The 11,838-nt window shown below is 33.8% G+C and overlaps 1 protein-coding gene across 4 annotated transcripts; it reads right to left on the minus strand.

Moving 5' to 3' along the window:
* Positions 1-368: 368 nt before the first annotated feature.
* Positions 369-6,138, minus strand: LOC136202141 (proline-rich receptor-like protein kinase PERK8). Of its 4 annotated transcripts, XM_065992637.1 has the most exons (12): positions 5,988-6,138; positions 5,685-5,923; positions 5,433-5,586; positions 5,165-5,310; positions 4,867-4,993; positions 3,502-3,654; positions 3,232-3,420; positions 2,427-2,558; positions 1,796-2,019; positions 1,561-1,705; positions 1,277-1,413; positions 369-1,176 (listed from the first exon to the last, which is right to left on the minus strand). In XM_065992637.1, exons 1-12 carry the CDS (start codon positions 6,028-6,030, stop codon positions 697-699), a joined length of 2,169 nt encoding a protein of 722 aa, XP_065848709.1. In that variant the 5' UTR covers positions 6,031-6,138; the 3' UTR covers positions 369-696. The 4 variants fall into 4 exon arrangements, with proteins under 4 accessions (XP_065848709.1, XP_065848710.1, XP_065848708.1 ...); XM_065992638.1 differs by having other exon boundaries at positions 3,232-3,654; positions 5,221-5,310; positions 5,433-5,531; XM_065992636.1 differs by having other exon boundaries at positions 3,232-3,654.
* Between the last annotated feature and the right edge of the window lie 5,700 nt (positions 6,139-11,838).

Genomic DNA, 11,838 nt, shown 5'->3' on the forward strand with positions numbered 1-11,838 from the left:
TGAAAATGAGAAAGGAACCTTGTGGTAATTCACACTGGATATATAAAGATTATAAATTTTAGACACAGATGTGAGAAATATTTATTGTTAATGGGTGGTATTTGTTTTTTTATAAGCAAGATAAACTCAGTCAAAAATTGCTACATCATGTTAATAGCAAATCATGTTTCTACTTAACAACTACTAACTACTAACTAATTAATGAAAAAGGTATAAGCGGAACCAAACATCCCTTAATATAAAGAGAAGATTAAGAGCGTTAATCATTTCAATTAAATTGGAAAAATTATTCTTTATGATTCGAAATATACAACATGCATATAAAAAAAAGGTTTTTGAACATTTAAAAATACAAATTACAAAGGCATATAAAAATTAATTAATACGTTTTGCTAACCGAGTTTTATATTTAATACGTTTTATTAACCGAATTTTATGTCATTTCCACGTCTTCTTCATCAATTATGGTTGCAACCGTCCTGAGCATAAAGCTCATTCGGCCCCTAACATTTTTATACCTTGTTCGGGTAATACTATAAAACTTCTGATCTTGAATTCATTACAAGTTTCTAAATGACTCTCTTTACATGGGCATATAACTAAAAGCTAGTATAAGCGAATGACTTCCTTTGATCTATGCAACCTAAATTTAGGAAATTGACTTTAAAGATAGCATTATTGTACCTGTAAGCCAATTCATTTCTGGATGCCCATCTCTTCAGCATGGCTTCGAATAACATGTAAATTCCGCAATCGCTTGACAACCTTCTCCATTGAAGGACGATTAGAATCATCACAATCTACACACTCCAACCCCAACTTGGTAAGTGCAACTCCATCATTAGGATCGAAACCAACTTCTTCTCTTAGGTCTTCATGCACAAGTGAAAATCCAGACCCCTCCTCCTCATCTACCCATTTATCATATTCATCCCACGCCCACTTACCAGCAAGAAATATTTCGTCGCTTTCATCTTCTCTCGGAATCCTTTTGGATATCAAACACAAAAGTATGATACCATATGCGAATATATCTCGTGCTTCATAAGCACCACTATCAAAGCACGAGTCTATGTAACCATAGCATCCCCACAAACACATGTTTCTTGAGTCTCGGAAACTAAGAATGATTCCACCAACAGTAGCCCCAAAATCAATCAATTTTGGGCTGTACTCCTATCAATCAATCAATCAATGTATCAAAACAATACATAAGCAAAAAATTGACAGATTATACAACCAAACCAAAAACACATAACAAAGCTATGGTACGGACCTTGTCAAGTATTATATGTTCAGCATCAATGTTCCCAAGTCTATAGGGCACATGTGTTGGATTAGGAGCTTGAAGAAACTCAAGCAGCTTTGCAAATTCATAAATAACTTTCATTCTCTGTAGCCAAGTGAACTCATCTATAGGTGCAAACACAAATTATTTAGTATTATTTAAAAGCTAAAAGACAATAGGATTACAATTGATGCAGGTCACAATTCCCGAGTAATAAGACAGATAGCAGCATGACAAAATTCATAAAGATAAAATACAAATAAAAGCACTACCTTTGGGTGCTAGATTATGCAGACTATCTTGTGGATCCAAATCGTAAACAGCATCAAGTTTTTCCTCCTCAAAACAATATCCAATCATCTTCACCAAGTTAGGATGACTTAACAACCTAGGATGTTGAAGTAAAGAAATTTCATCCTGAAGTGAGACAAGCAATGTGTATTATATTTGAAGGTGATGGTGAAGAAACACAAGATGAATATTCTGATATAGTTCTGCAACATATACCTTTAACCGCTCTGCATTACAAGCTCCACCACCATAACACTTTCTATTGCTTCCCCACCATGTCTTCACGATCACTTTTTTTCCTTCTCTCACTCCACGAAATACTTTTCCAAATTGAAATTCACCAATCAGATTTTCTTTGCTAAATCCACCAGTGTACGTGCTTAGGTCGTCAGAAGAGAAAACCTTGATCGCATTATTTACTCCAAATGAAGATTTGAACCCTATAACATAGGATAGGAATTAGGATCACCAGCATGAAATTAGAAAAATGCAGGACTTCTCTAAACGTATTTCTCTTTTGATGAGCATAAATCTAGAATAAAGCACAACTTCTCAATATGTACTTTTCCACAATATGTTGAATCCCTCCTAGCACACTATCAAGCCTTTCTAAACCATGAAATGGACATGTGTTATAGTAGGTATGGCAAACTGTTTTTCACATTATATTGCATTTCGCAAAAGCAAAAGAAATTGTCATAGAAGGCAAGTCTGATGAACCAAATTGCAAAGTCAACAGAAATTATTCTAGAAGTTAACAAAAGGCACTCAAACATATAACAAAAGTTTTGACAAATTTCATGGTGTAGTGGACATGCTAATATATAAAGTTATTCTTAAACTTTACCTCTTAGATCAAACTCTTGGTTTAAATCGCTACATGACATGCTATCAGAGCTTTCTGGACCACTAGAAAGCGTTTGATGACAACCTCTAGTTTTGCGCATCCGATGCTTCAAATGGTTGAATGGTAGCTGTCCTGTGAAGATTCATTCACTATCCAATAAATCCACATAAATTTAACTACTCCAGCGCTTATGAAAAGAAAACATGTGTTAATTTTTATTTTTTAATATTTTTCTTTAAAAAAAACATAATCAAAATTAAGAAGCATTGAAAAACCTGCTATAATTCGCAACTTTTATGATTCTTAGCGATTAGCCCTTTAAGGAATAATCTTTAAAAAATCAAAGGAAGCTCAGTGAAAACCTAAGAAATAAATAACTTTACCATATAAAAATGTTAGGATCCCAAATTTCAACTTCAGGTCAGATCCTATTTTACCCTTAATTTAAACAAAAATCCTAAAATTTCTAACTTATAAATATCTAATTCCTTCCTCATCTGTAAAATTTTACAGCATTGTTAGTCAGGGGCTAGGTTATTCAAAAAACGAGAGTGAAGGGGCTAACTAAGACGATATAAGAGTAGAGAGACTTACTAAAGAAATTTAGGCAATTACACGGGTCAAAATATGGGGTTTTCCAACATAAAACAATCAAAAGAAAAGTCAAAAACATAATCACATTCCAATCTACATACAAATATCTCAGACTTCCTTTTGAAAGCTTTTGTAGCAAAAATCTAGCACCTTAGCTTGTCAAAATTATTGATTAAATTGAGACAAAGATCTAATAGATGCTTGTAAGTACCTGGACGGGGCTTAGAACGGAACCGTGTTTTGAGAACCTCATTAACCCCATTAGGCATCTTACAACACTCCCAACCATTCGCATTATGCCGAACAATATGCAACTTCTTCATATGTTTAACAACTCGCTTCATCGTTGGTCGTTTCTGAGGATCGTATTCAACACACAGCATTGCCAAGTTGGTGATCCCTATTGCATCGCTGAAATTAAAATCTGGTCCTAACTCTAGGCTTCGATGCACCAGAGAAGACTTGAAGTTACCAAACCAACCTGCTGAGTTTTGCTGTTTGTGCTCATTCTTGGCCCATTCATAAACAAACGGCACGTTGGTACAATCCCCATCATCTTTGTGGATTCTTTTGCTTATTAAAGACAATAGCAGAACACCATAAGAAAAAACATCACATTTCTCCGACCATTCACCTGCACATTTGCAAATTAGCTCGTTAAATGAGAGGTTGTTATAAACTCAAATGTCAGAGCCCCTGCAGAATTACAAGCATTTCTCTCATGGCCCAGAGAGGCAGCCTGGTTATTGGAATGCCAAGTAATTAATTAAGTTCTTTTGTTGTGCTGTGTTTCTTTTGGACGTGTGATTTGTTTCAAAACTGTCTAGCTGCCTTGTTTTGTCATTTTAGCAGCAATTATCTCTTCACGGGCAGTTAAGTTGTAATGGAATTTCAGGACCAGCAATTAAGTTCCTTTCTATCAAAAGTTTCAGAGATCTAAGGTTCTCCCAAATGAGCTTAACTAATTATCAACGACAGGTTCTAGAGGCAGGAAATCTATACACAGACCAGGGTCAGATTAGAATTTAGTTACCAATTGTGTCATAGAAAGCTCAATCACAGACAACAGGCCATAACAGAGATTTCACTTGAAATTAGATTTAAACAAAAAAATATTTCATACAGATGACATCCTGACAGAGTAAATGACATAGTTTTCGATAAACAAAATGAACTTGAGCCTTAATTAAATATGGACGGAAATACAAGCAAAAGCTACATTTAATTTTCACCTTGAAACAATGAGAACTATGTAAAACTGGAACAAGAAGAAAGAAGACAAACATTTGGAACCTATAAATTAATAACGATGGAAAGTTGTTGGCACTCGAAAAAGCAGCAGGTACTAACAACTCCTAATAAATAAGCTCCTCTTTCCCATACTATATATATATACACACACACACTACTTCTTTAGCTCTTCTTTCCTTGATTCTTGTATACCTATATTTTCCCCATACAATCACCAAGAGTTCCTTCATCTTAAAAAAGTGTTATTTCCTAATGACAGTCCCTTTTTCTGAATGTGACCACAAAACATTGGCAAGTTAGGAGAGGGGCATAAAAGAAATACATAATTTCTGAGAGGAAGCAAATATGATAGCAAGAGTGCCTATTTCCACACTCAAATTAATGAGTATCCAATTTGGTGCTTAAGAACTTCGACGGTTTATCCCAACTCAAGGACACAAAGATTTTCTTTTTGCACTTCAAAGGTATTTTCTTGTGTGAACAAGTATTCTGCCTGGGAATTTACCTCATACAACAGCCATTAAACCACAATCACGCTCAAAAACAAAAAATTGAATTCTTTCGCAATAAAAAGGTAGATATGATAAGAAAATACCTGGTTGAGCAAAATTTGGATCACTGTAGGCGCAACAGCCTTGTATGCAGTGATTTAGAAGGTCTCTTTTATCAGTAAGCATTCCACCAGAAATCATACTAAAGTCAAATAAGAGTGGCTCGTGATCCTAACAAGTGAAATCACATAAATATGAAAATATATATAAATTTGTGCAGACAGGGCAATGGGGTTAGCTCGAATTCAAATAACAGCAAGCAAGGGTTGATGCCAGGCCTTATCACTAAATAAAAACAAATAAAATCACAAACTACTGAAGTTAATCCAAAATTGAACGAACCTGATCAACCAATATATGAGCAGCATCTATATTGCAAATCAGATAGGGAAAATTACTTGGACAGTTAGGATGCGGAGTATGCATATACTGTAGCAAAGAAGCAAAGCCAAAAGCAACCTTGATCCTCTGTTCCCATGTAAAAGTATCTAAAAGTTGCAAAATAACTACTTCAGCCTTTCCAATAATTATCCAGGACTTGTTTGAAAAGTTACAAAATGTGGAATAAACAGCATTAGCAAGACTCATCAACAGTGACATTAATTTATACCTTTTTCAATGAGATTGTGTAGTGTGTCGATTGCCATGGGATTCGGAAGATAAATAGCAGCCAGATATCTGTCGCGCCTGCAGAATGCCTGCAACTTGGCTGCATTTGGATGGAATTCATACCTTGAGAAATAATGATGTAAAACCATTTCATCCTATTCATAAATTGAAGCACAATTTTATTTAGGCGTTTACCACAAAATTTAAAAAAAAAAAAATTCAGAAACTTAGAGAACTAGTAGTAGAAGCTCACCTTCAATCTGCCTTCGTTTTCCCCTGCAAGCACTCTGCCTTCGTTTTCCCCTGCAAGCACTTTATATCTATCATGTTTTGTCCAAACCTTCACAATCACATCATCTCCATCATAAGTTCCTCGATAAACATCTCCAAATTGAAATTTCCCAATAAAATTTTCTTCACTGAACCCATTTACACATTTCTCCAGTTCTTCTTCTGTCAAACCGAATACGGCGAGGATTCTGTCACATCGACCTGCCAAACGACAATACAGTTAGTTCATAAATCATGATCGTAAAATACAGGTAGAAGCATCGACCTGATAGAGATGATGAACCCGCAACTTCTTCTTTTTGGGGCATTTTGATCTCTAGATTGAACTTTAGGTCTTTACTTTGGTGACAATTTTAATTGTTCTCAGTTGTATACTTGTATAGGAAAAGGAATTAGGGCTCTTTAGAGCATCTCCAACCTTTGGTTTGCTTGTATGACAATTTTGATTGTTCTCATTTATATGTACTTGTTTGAAGTTGGTTTCCATTTGGGAAACAAATATAATATTATTTTTTTTTTTTTTAAAGTTTAAATTTTGTTTTAATGCTAATGTTTTAGGGTTAAGGTGAAAAAAATATCCTAATGTTTTGGGTCTAGTAATTTTATCTCTAAAATTGGAAGCTCATAATAATTTTACTCGAATGTTGATAAATTGAATCAATTTGAGAAATAATTTATCAAAGTGTATTCTTGATCATGAATCTTATCATGTACCCTTCATCCATGCGTCATTTTATCAATTACAAATCACAATGTTTTTTTACATTCTCTTTCCACTAAGTTTGATTTTAGTTGTTAAGATTTGGTAACGTAGTGAAATTTTGGTAGATTAGCATAGGTCAAAGTTGAGCCACTCCCTTTAAATTATTTTGTTATGATTTTCAACTATTCAATCAAACGCTACACTAGCTCTATAGCTTTGAATTCTACCGCGTTCATGCTCTTTGAATTCGCTTTTGTAGCAGTTCGGACAATTTATTCATATCACAGGATCAACTGGATCTATAATTGGTTTTTGATTCATTATAGTAATAGTGAGACCATATGGTTTGGTTGATCGATTATGATGTTAGAATATTGAAATTCCTAATAATTTGCGTGTTTTTTTATGGGTCAATAGTAGCAAATGAGTAAGTTGCATCTTATGAATTATGATGGTGATTTTTTTGCAAATGATATACATGTAAAAAAATTCGCTTAATACATCATTTGCCCCCGAATTTGTCCAAAAAGGTTGATTGACCCCCTGAATTTTCAAAGTGTCCCGATAGCCTCCTGAACTTGCATAAAATATTCAGTTAGCTCCCTGAACTTGCGTAAAATATAATCAATTAGTCACTCGGTCGCAAAAAAAGTAAGTTAAATGCGGAAGATGTATTATACGAGTCTTAAAAAAAGTAAAATGACCAAAATCAGGGTATACAGTTATAATATTAGAGAAGACAAGTTGTATAGTTAAATAAGTAATAACTTCATTTTTAATTTATTTTTTAATTATGTAATAACATTCTAATACGCATGGAATACATCTTCCGCATTTAACCTACTTTTTTGCGACCGAGTGATCAATTGATTACATTTTATGAAGTTCAGGAGCTAACGGAATATTTTATACAAATTCAGGAGGCTATCGAAACATTTTGAAGTTCAGGAGGTCAATCAACCTTTTTAGATAAATTCAGAAGGCAAATGATATATTAAGCCAAAAAAAATTAGTCTAATCTTTTTGGATTTTAAGCTTGTCTTTAATTGTCTAGTGTGTTTTGATTGGCTGATTTGTCAGGAATTAAGTCATTGCCCACCCCTTGATGACCTTCTTAGAAATGTATTCATCATCAAATTCTAACAACAAAAGCAACCACCTTGAAAGCTTTCCAACTAGAGAGGGAGTTATCCATAAATACTTCATATCAACTTTGGCTGTAAAACTGGAAATATTGCATAGCTTTTTAGTGAACCAAACTATGGTGGCACAAGTATTTTGGGTAAATTACATACATGGTGTACAACCTTTACCTGTTTTTACACTTTGGTGTACAACCAAAATTTTTTCACATTAAAGTGTACAACCTTCTGGTGACCTCCCAGGTAAAAATGACCGGTCAACCCAGTCAACATGCCAAATCATCAATTTTTAACCCATATTTTAATGAAAATTGAACCCACTCATCTTATTCAACCTTATATCTTCATCTTTATTTTCTCCCTCCTCCATTTTTATCAAATATCATTTCTCTCTCTAATTCTCATCTCTCTCATTTTCACTTTCTCCCTCTAACTCTCTCTCTCATTCTCCCTTTCTCTCGTAATCACATTCCTCCTCCAAAAACTCACTTGTTCATCACATAATTTCATAATTTTAAGGTAATAATCTATCTATCTGTGTTTTTTTAATGTTCGTAATCTATCTATCGATCTATTTAATTTCAATCTTGTTTTTTTAGATTATGAGTCGGAGAAATGGGAATAGAAAGTTGGATTTGAAGCTGAATTTATCGCCGCCGAAACCAGGGAGGAATCGCCGTCCTCGGATCAGAAACAGTATTGCCGACGAGTTCATGTGTTTCATCGGAGCTGAATAACAATTAAAAATCAGTGTAATAGTCCAGAAGAAGCAACATCAAGGTGTCTTATGTATGTGATGTTGTCTGAAAATGATCTGAAATGTAAGAGTACTGGTTTGCTTGATTTTCTCCATGAAAATACCCATACGAAAAACACCTGGAGAAGAAGAAGATGATGAAGATTAGTATTATAATTAATTAATTAAGTTAATTAAGGGTAATTAGAGTAATTTTTATATAATGAGGGGTAGTGCTATTTGGGCTCCAATTATTTTGCAGGTAAATTTTGGAGCCGGAATAACACTAATTTTTATTTTATTTTTATTTTTATTTTGTTAGAACAAAGTGGAAGTGGGTTACGAGGAGGAACCAGATGAAGAGTTTGTCTCTTCAAATTAACTCAGTTCTTGGACATGCTCAAACTGTTCTATGATCTCAATCTCATGGAAGATGTTTCTGGACATTCCATAAGAAAACTTCCATTAATTGGCTGTAAAGGAATCTCATGAAAGCTGTTTCTAGACATTCCATACAAAAACTTCCATTAATTGGATGTAAAGGGAGAGAGAAATGGAGAATTAGAGGAAAAAAGTGAAAATAAAAAAGATGAGAGTTAGAGAGAGAAATGATATTTGATAAAAATGGAGGAGAGAGAAAATAAAGATGAAGATATAAGGTTGAAGAAGATGAATGAGTTCCATTTTCATTAAAATATGGGTTAAAATTTAATGATTTGGCATGTTGACTGGGTTGACCGGTCATTTTTACCTGGTGTACACTTTAGTGGGAGGTCACCAGAAGGTTGTGCACTTTAGTGTGAAAAAATTTTGGTTGTACACCAAAGTGTGAAAACAGGTAAAGGTTGTACACCACGTATGTAATTTACCCCAAGTATTTTCTACTACTGAATAATGAGTCTCATAATCCAACAACTTCTTGATCAGATAATAAACTACATGCTCACTTTTGTCATTTTACTCTTGCACTAGCATTGCTCTTGCAAAACTTTCCTCTAGGGTGAGGTATAAAATCAAAGGCTTTCCGGATGTTAGAGGCTTGAATACAAGTGGATTAATTAGGTACTTATTGATTCGTTCAAATGTCTCTTGACTTTGATCGTTCCACTATACTGGATGTTCTTCCTTTAGAGCTTAAAAACGGGTTCACATATAGTGGTGAGTCGAGAGATAAATCTACACACATACTGCAGTGAGTCTAGGAAAGCTCTAACTTCTATTTATGTTTTTAGAGTTGGCATTTCATTGATATATTTAATTTTATGAGGGTCCATCTGATGAGTTTTGCTTTAGTGTTGAAACAATGAGGAATAAAATTTATTTTAACAAAAACCAAATCCCAAGGATCATATGCATCAAGTAGTGGCAAGAATTATTACATTTGAGCAAGAACGTTTTTGAAGAAGTCTCTAAAATAATGATACTCTCCATCTAAGATGAGGAGATGTAAAGTGAACTCCTTTTACCCTCACACACGCCAAAACCCTCTTGGTTTGATTACTGATGTGCTATCACCTTTGATTCTGCCTCAGTAGTCCACTGAAGATGATGCATGGCTAGGGTTCTTAGTTTTCTCCTAGAGAAAAAGATACAATGAATTTAGTTATCATTAAAAAAATAGAATATAAAAACTTATTATTTTCTATTTATATATAGGTTAAAAAATTAAAATCATTTTAATTTTTTATTAATTATTTTAACCAATTAGAATAAATTTAATTAATTAAAGCAAAAATTAACCTATTTTGGCTAGGAATGGAGGCATGCAATTATTCTAAAACCAACTCCTAATTCCTCATTAGATAAAATTACATCTTTTAAATTAATTTAATTCAGTTATTATCTTTTCTCAGAATAAAAACAATAACTAATTATATATATATATCATTATAATATCGAATATCACAATTATATGACCAGACCAATGCATGTCGTTGTAGGATTAGACCAAGGCATATCGTTGAAGTGGAGGGTTGTTGCTATGCAGATACCTGGGTCCTTAAGAACTCCTAGATTTTTCGGTCATCCTCCAAGAGGATTTGGTCTTGATCAATAATCTTCATCTCTGCCACAGTTTGAATGGACTGAGTGATCTGGAATTCATCATACTTATAAGTTTCCTAGAGGGCTCGGTGGATTCTTCATCGAATTCATTTTTCATTAGTAGGGAACCCAAATTTTGTGGATGTATTGTTCGGCTATGATGATTTTCGGTTGAACAGGAGCTGGTGCTAGGAATCGAAGGATTCACCATTTCTTTGATCGGAGTTAGAGTTATATGTGACTCAACTATTACTTTGTCTAGGAATGTAGGTGTTGGGAAGGACGAGCTTTGAAAATGAGAAAGGAGTTGTGTGGTAATCCACACTATCATACCAAATAATGTAATATCGATATATAAAGATTATAAATTTTAGACATAGATGTGAGAAATGTTTGTTGTTAAAGGGTGGTATTTTTTTCTATAAGCAAGATAAACTCCTCTCAGTTAAAAATTGCTACATTCCCTACTATAATTTTTTATTTTGGCTCTTTTAAGGAGAAAATATCACATTACACCTTCATGAGACATGCTTTTGATGTATTCTTCAAAATAATTTGATAAAAAAAACATATCTAATCATTGAAATTTTAATAGACTAAATTTATCAAACAACAGTTTTCTATTACGGACAGAAACAACATCTTTTTTTTCTATTGAAACAACAATCAACAAATATGTTGTTAAACTCTAACCAAACACTTAAAAAAAAATTCATGTTTGATATCAAACAGCAATAAACAAACATCATGGTCAATTTTTATTATCATATTAAGAACCTATTTCTCAAATTAATTAGCTATTAATATTTAATTAGATTAAAAATGCGTTAATCAATTGGTTTCATGTTTTTCCTATGGCCGGACTGGCAAAAGTCGGGGTCGGTGGTGGAGAAATCCAGGGAGTTGGTGTGGACAATGACTGCCGGAACAGCCACTGTCCTATTCGGTTTTTGGGGGCCTGTTCGAACAGCCCCTTATACCACTGCAGGGGCTGCTATTCATAGCCCCTTGGTCAACCACTGGTGTCGCCTGTTGCGGCGGCTAAAGTTGGCTGGTGGTTGTCCGTGATGGACAGCAGTGGGCGGTCCCCTTCCGCGGGCCACAGGGATGATGGGCCTACTATACGAGTCGGGTTTTAAGGTTTTATGTTTTAAATATAATTTTAAACCCGTGATCATTTTTGTATTAAATAAAACGTTTTGGCATGCAAAATGTTTTATTGTATGCATTTTAGGCCAGACTGATAATGTAATATCTTTTCCCAATAACAATGCAGAACTGATCCCTAAGTATAAGAAACCAAAAATTTCAAATTAATTCATAGGATTTAAATTATTTAGTATAAATGATTTTAACTCAATATGAATTATGATTGATATGCTTTTATTTATTAAAATTATAATATATGGTTTTATTTTATGCTATGATAAATAAAATGATATTAATTGTAAAATTAGTTCAATTGACCGTGGAAACGGACATTGAACGGGCT

The sequence above is a fragment of the Euphorbia lathyris genome, chromosome 8, assembly GCF_963576675.1.
Source record: "Euphorbia lathyris chromosome 8, ddEupLath1.1, whole genome shotgun sequence".
NCBI classification, from domain to species: Eukaryota; Viridiplantae; Streptophyta; class Magnoliopsida; order Malpighiales; family Euphorbiaceae; genus Euphorbia; species Euphorbia lathyris.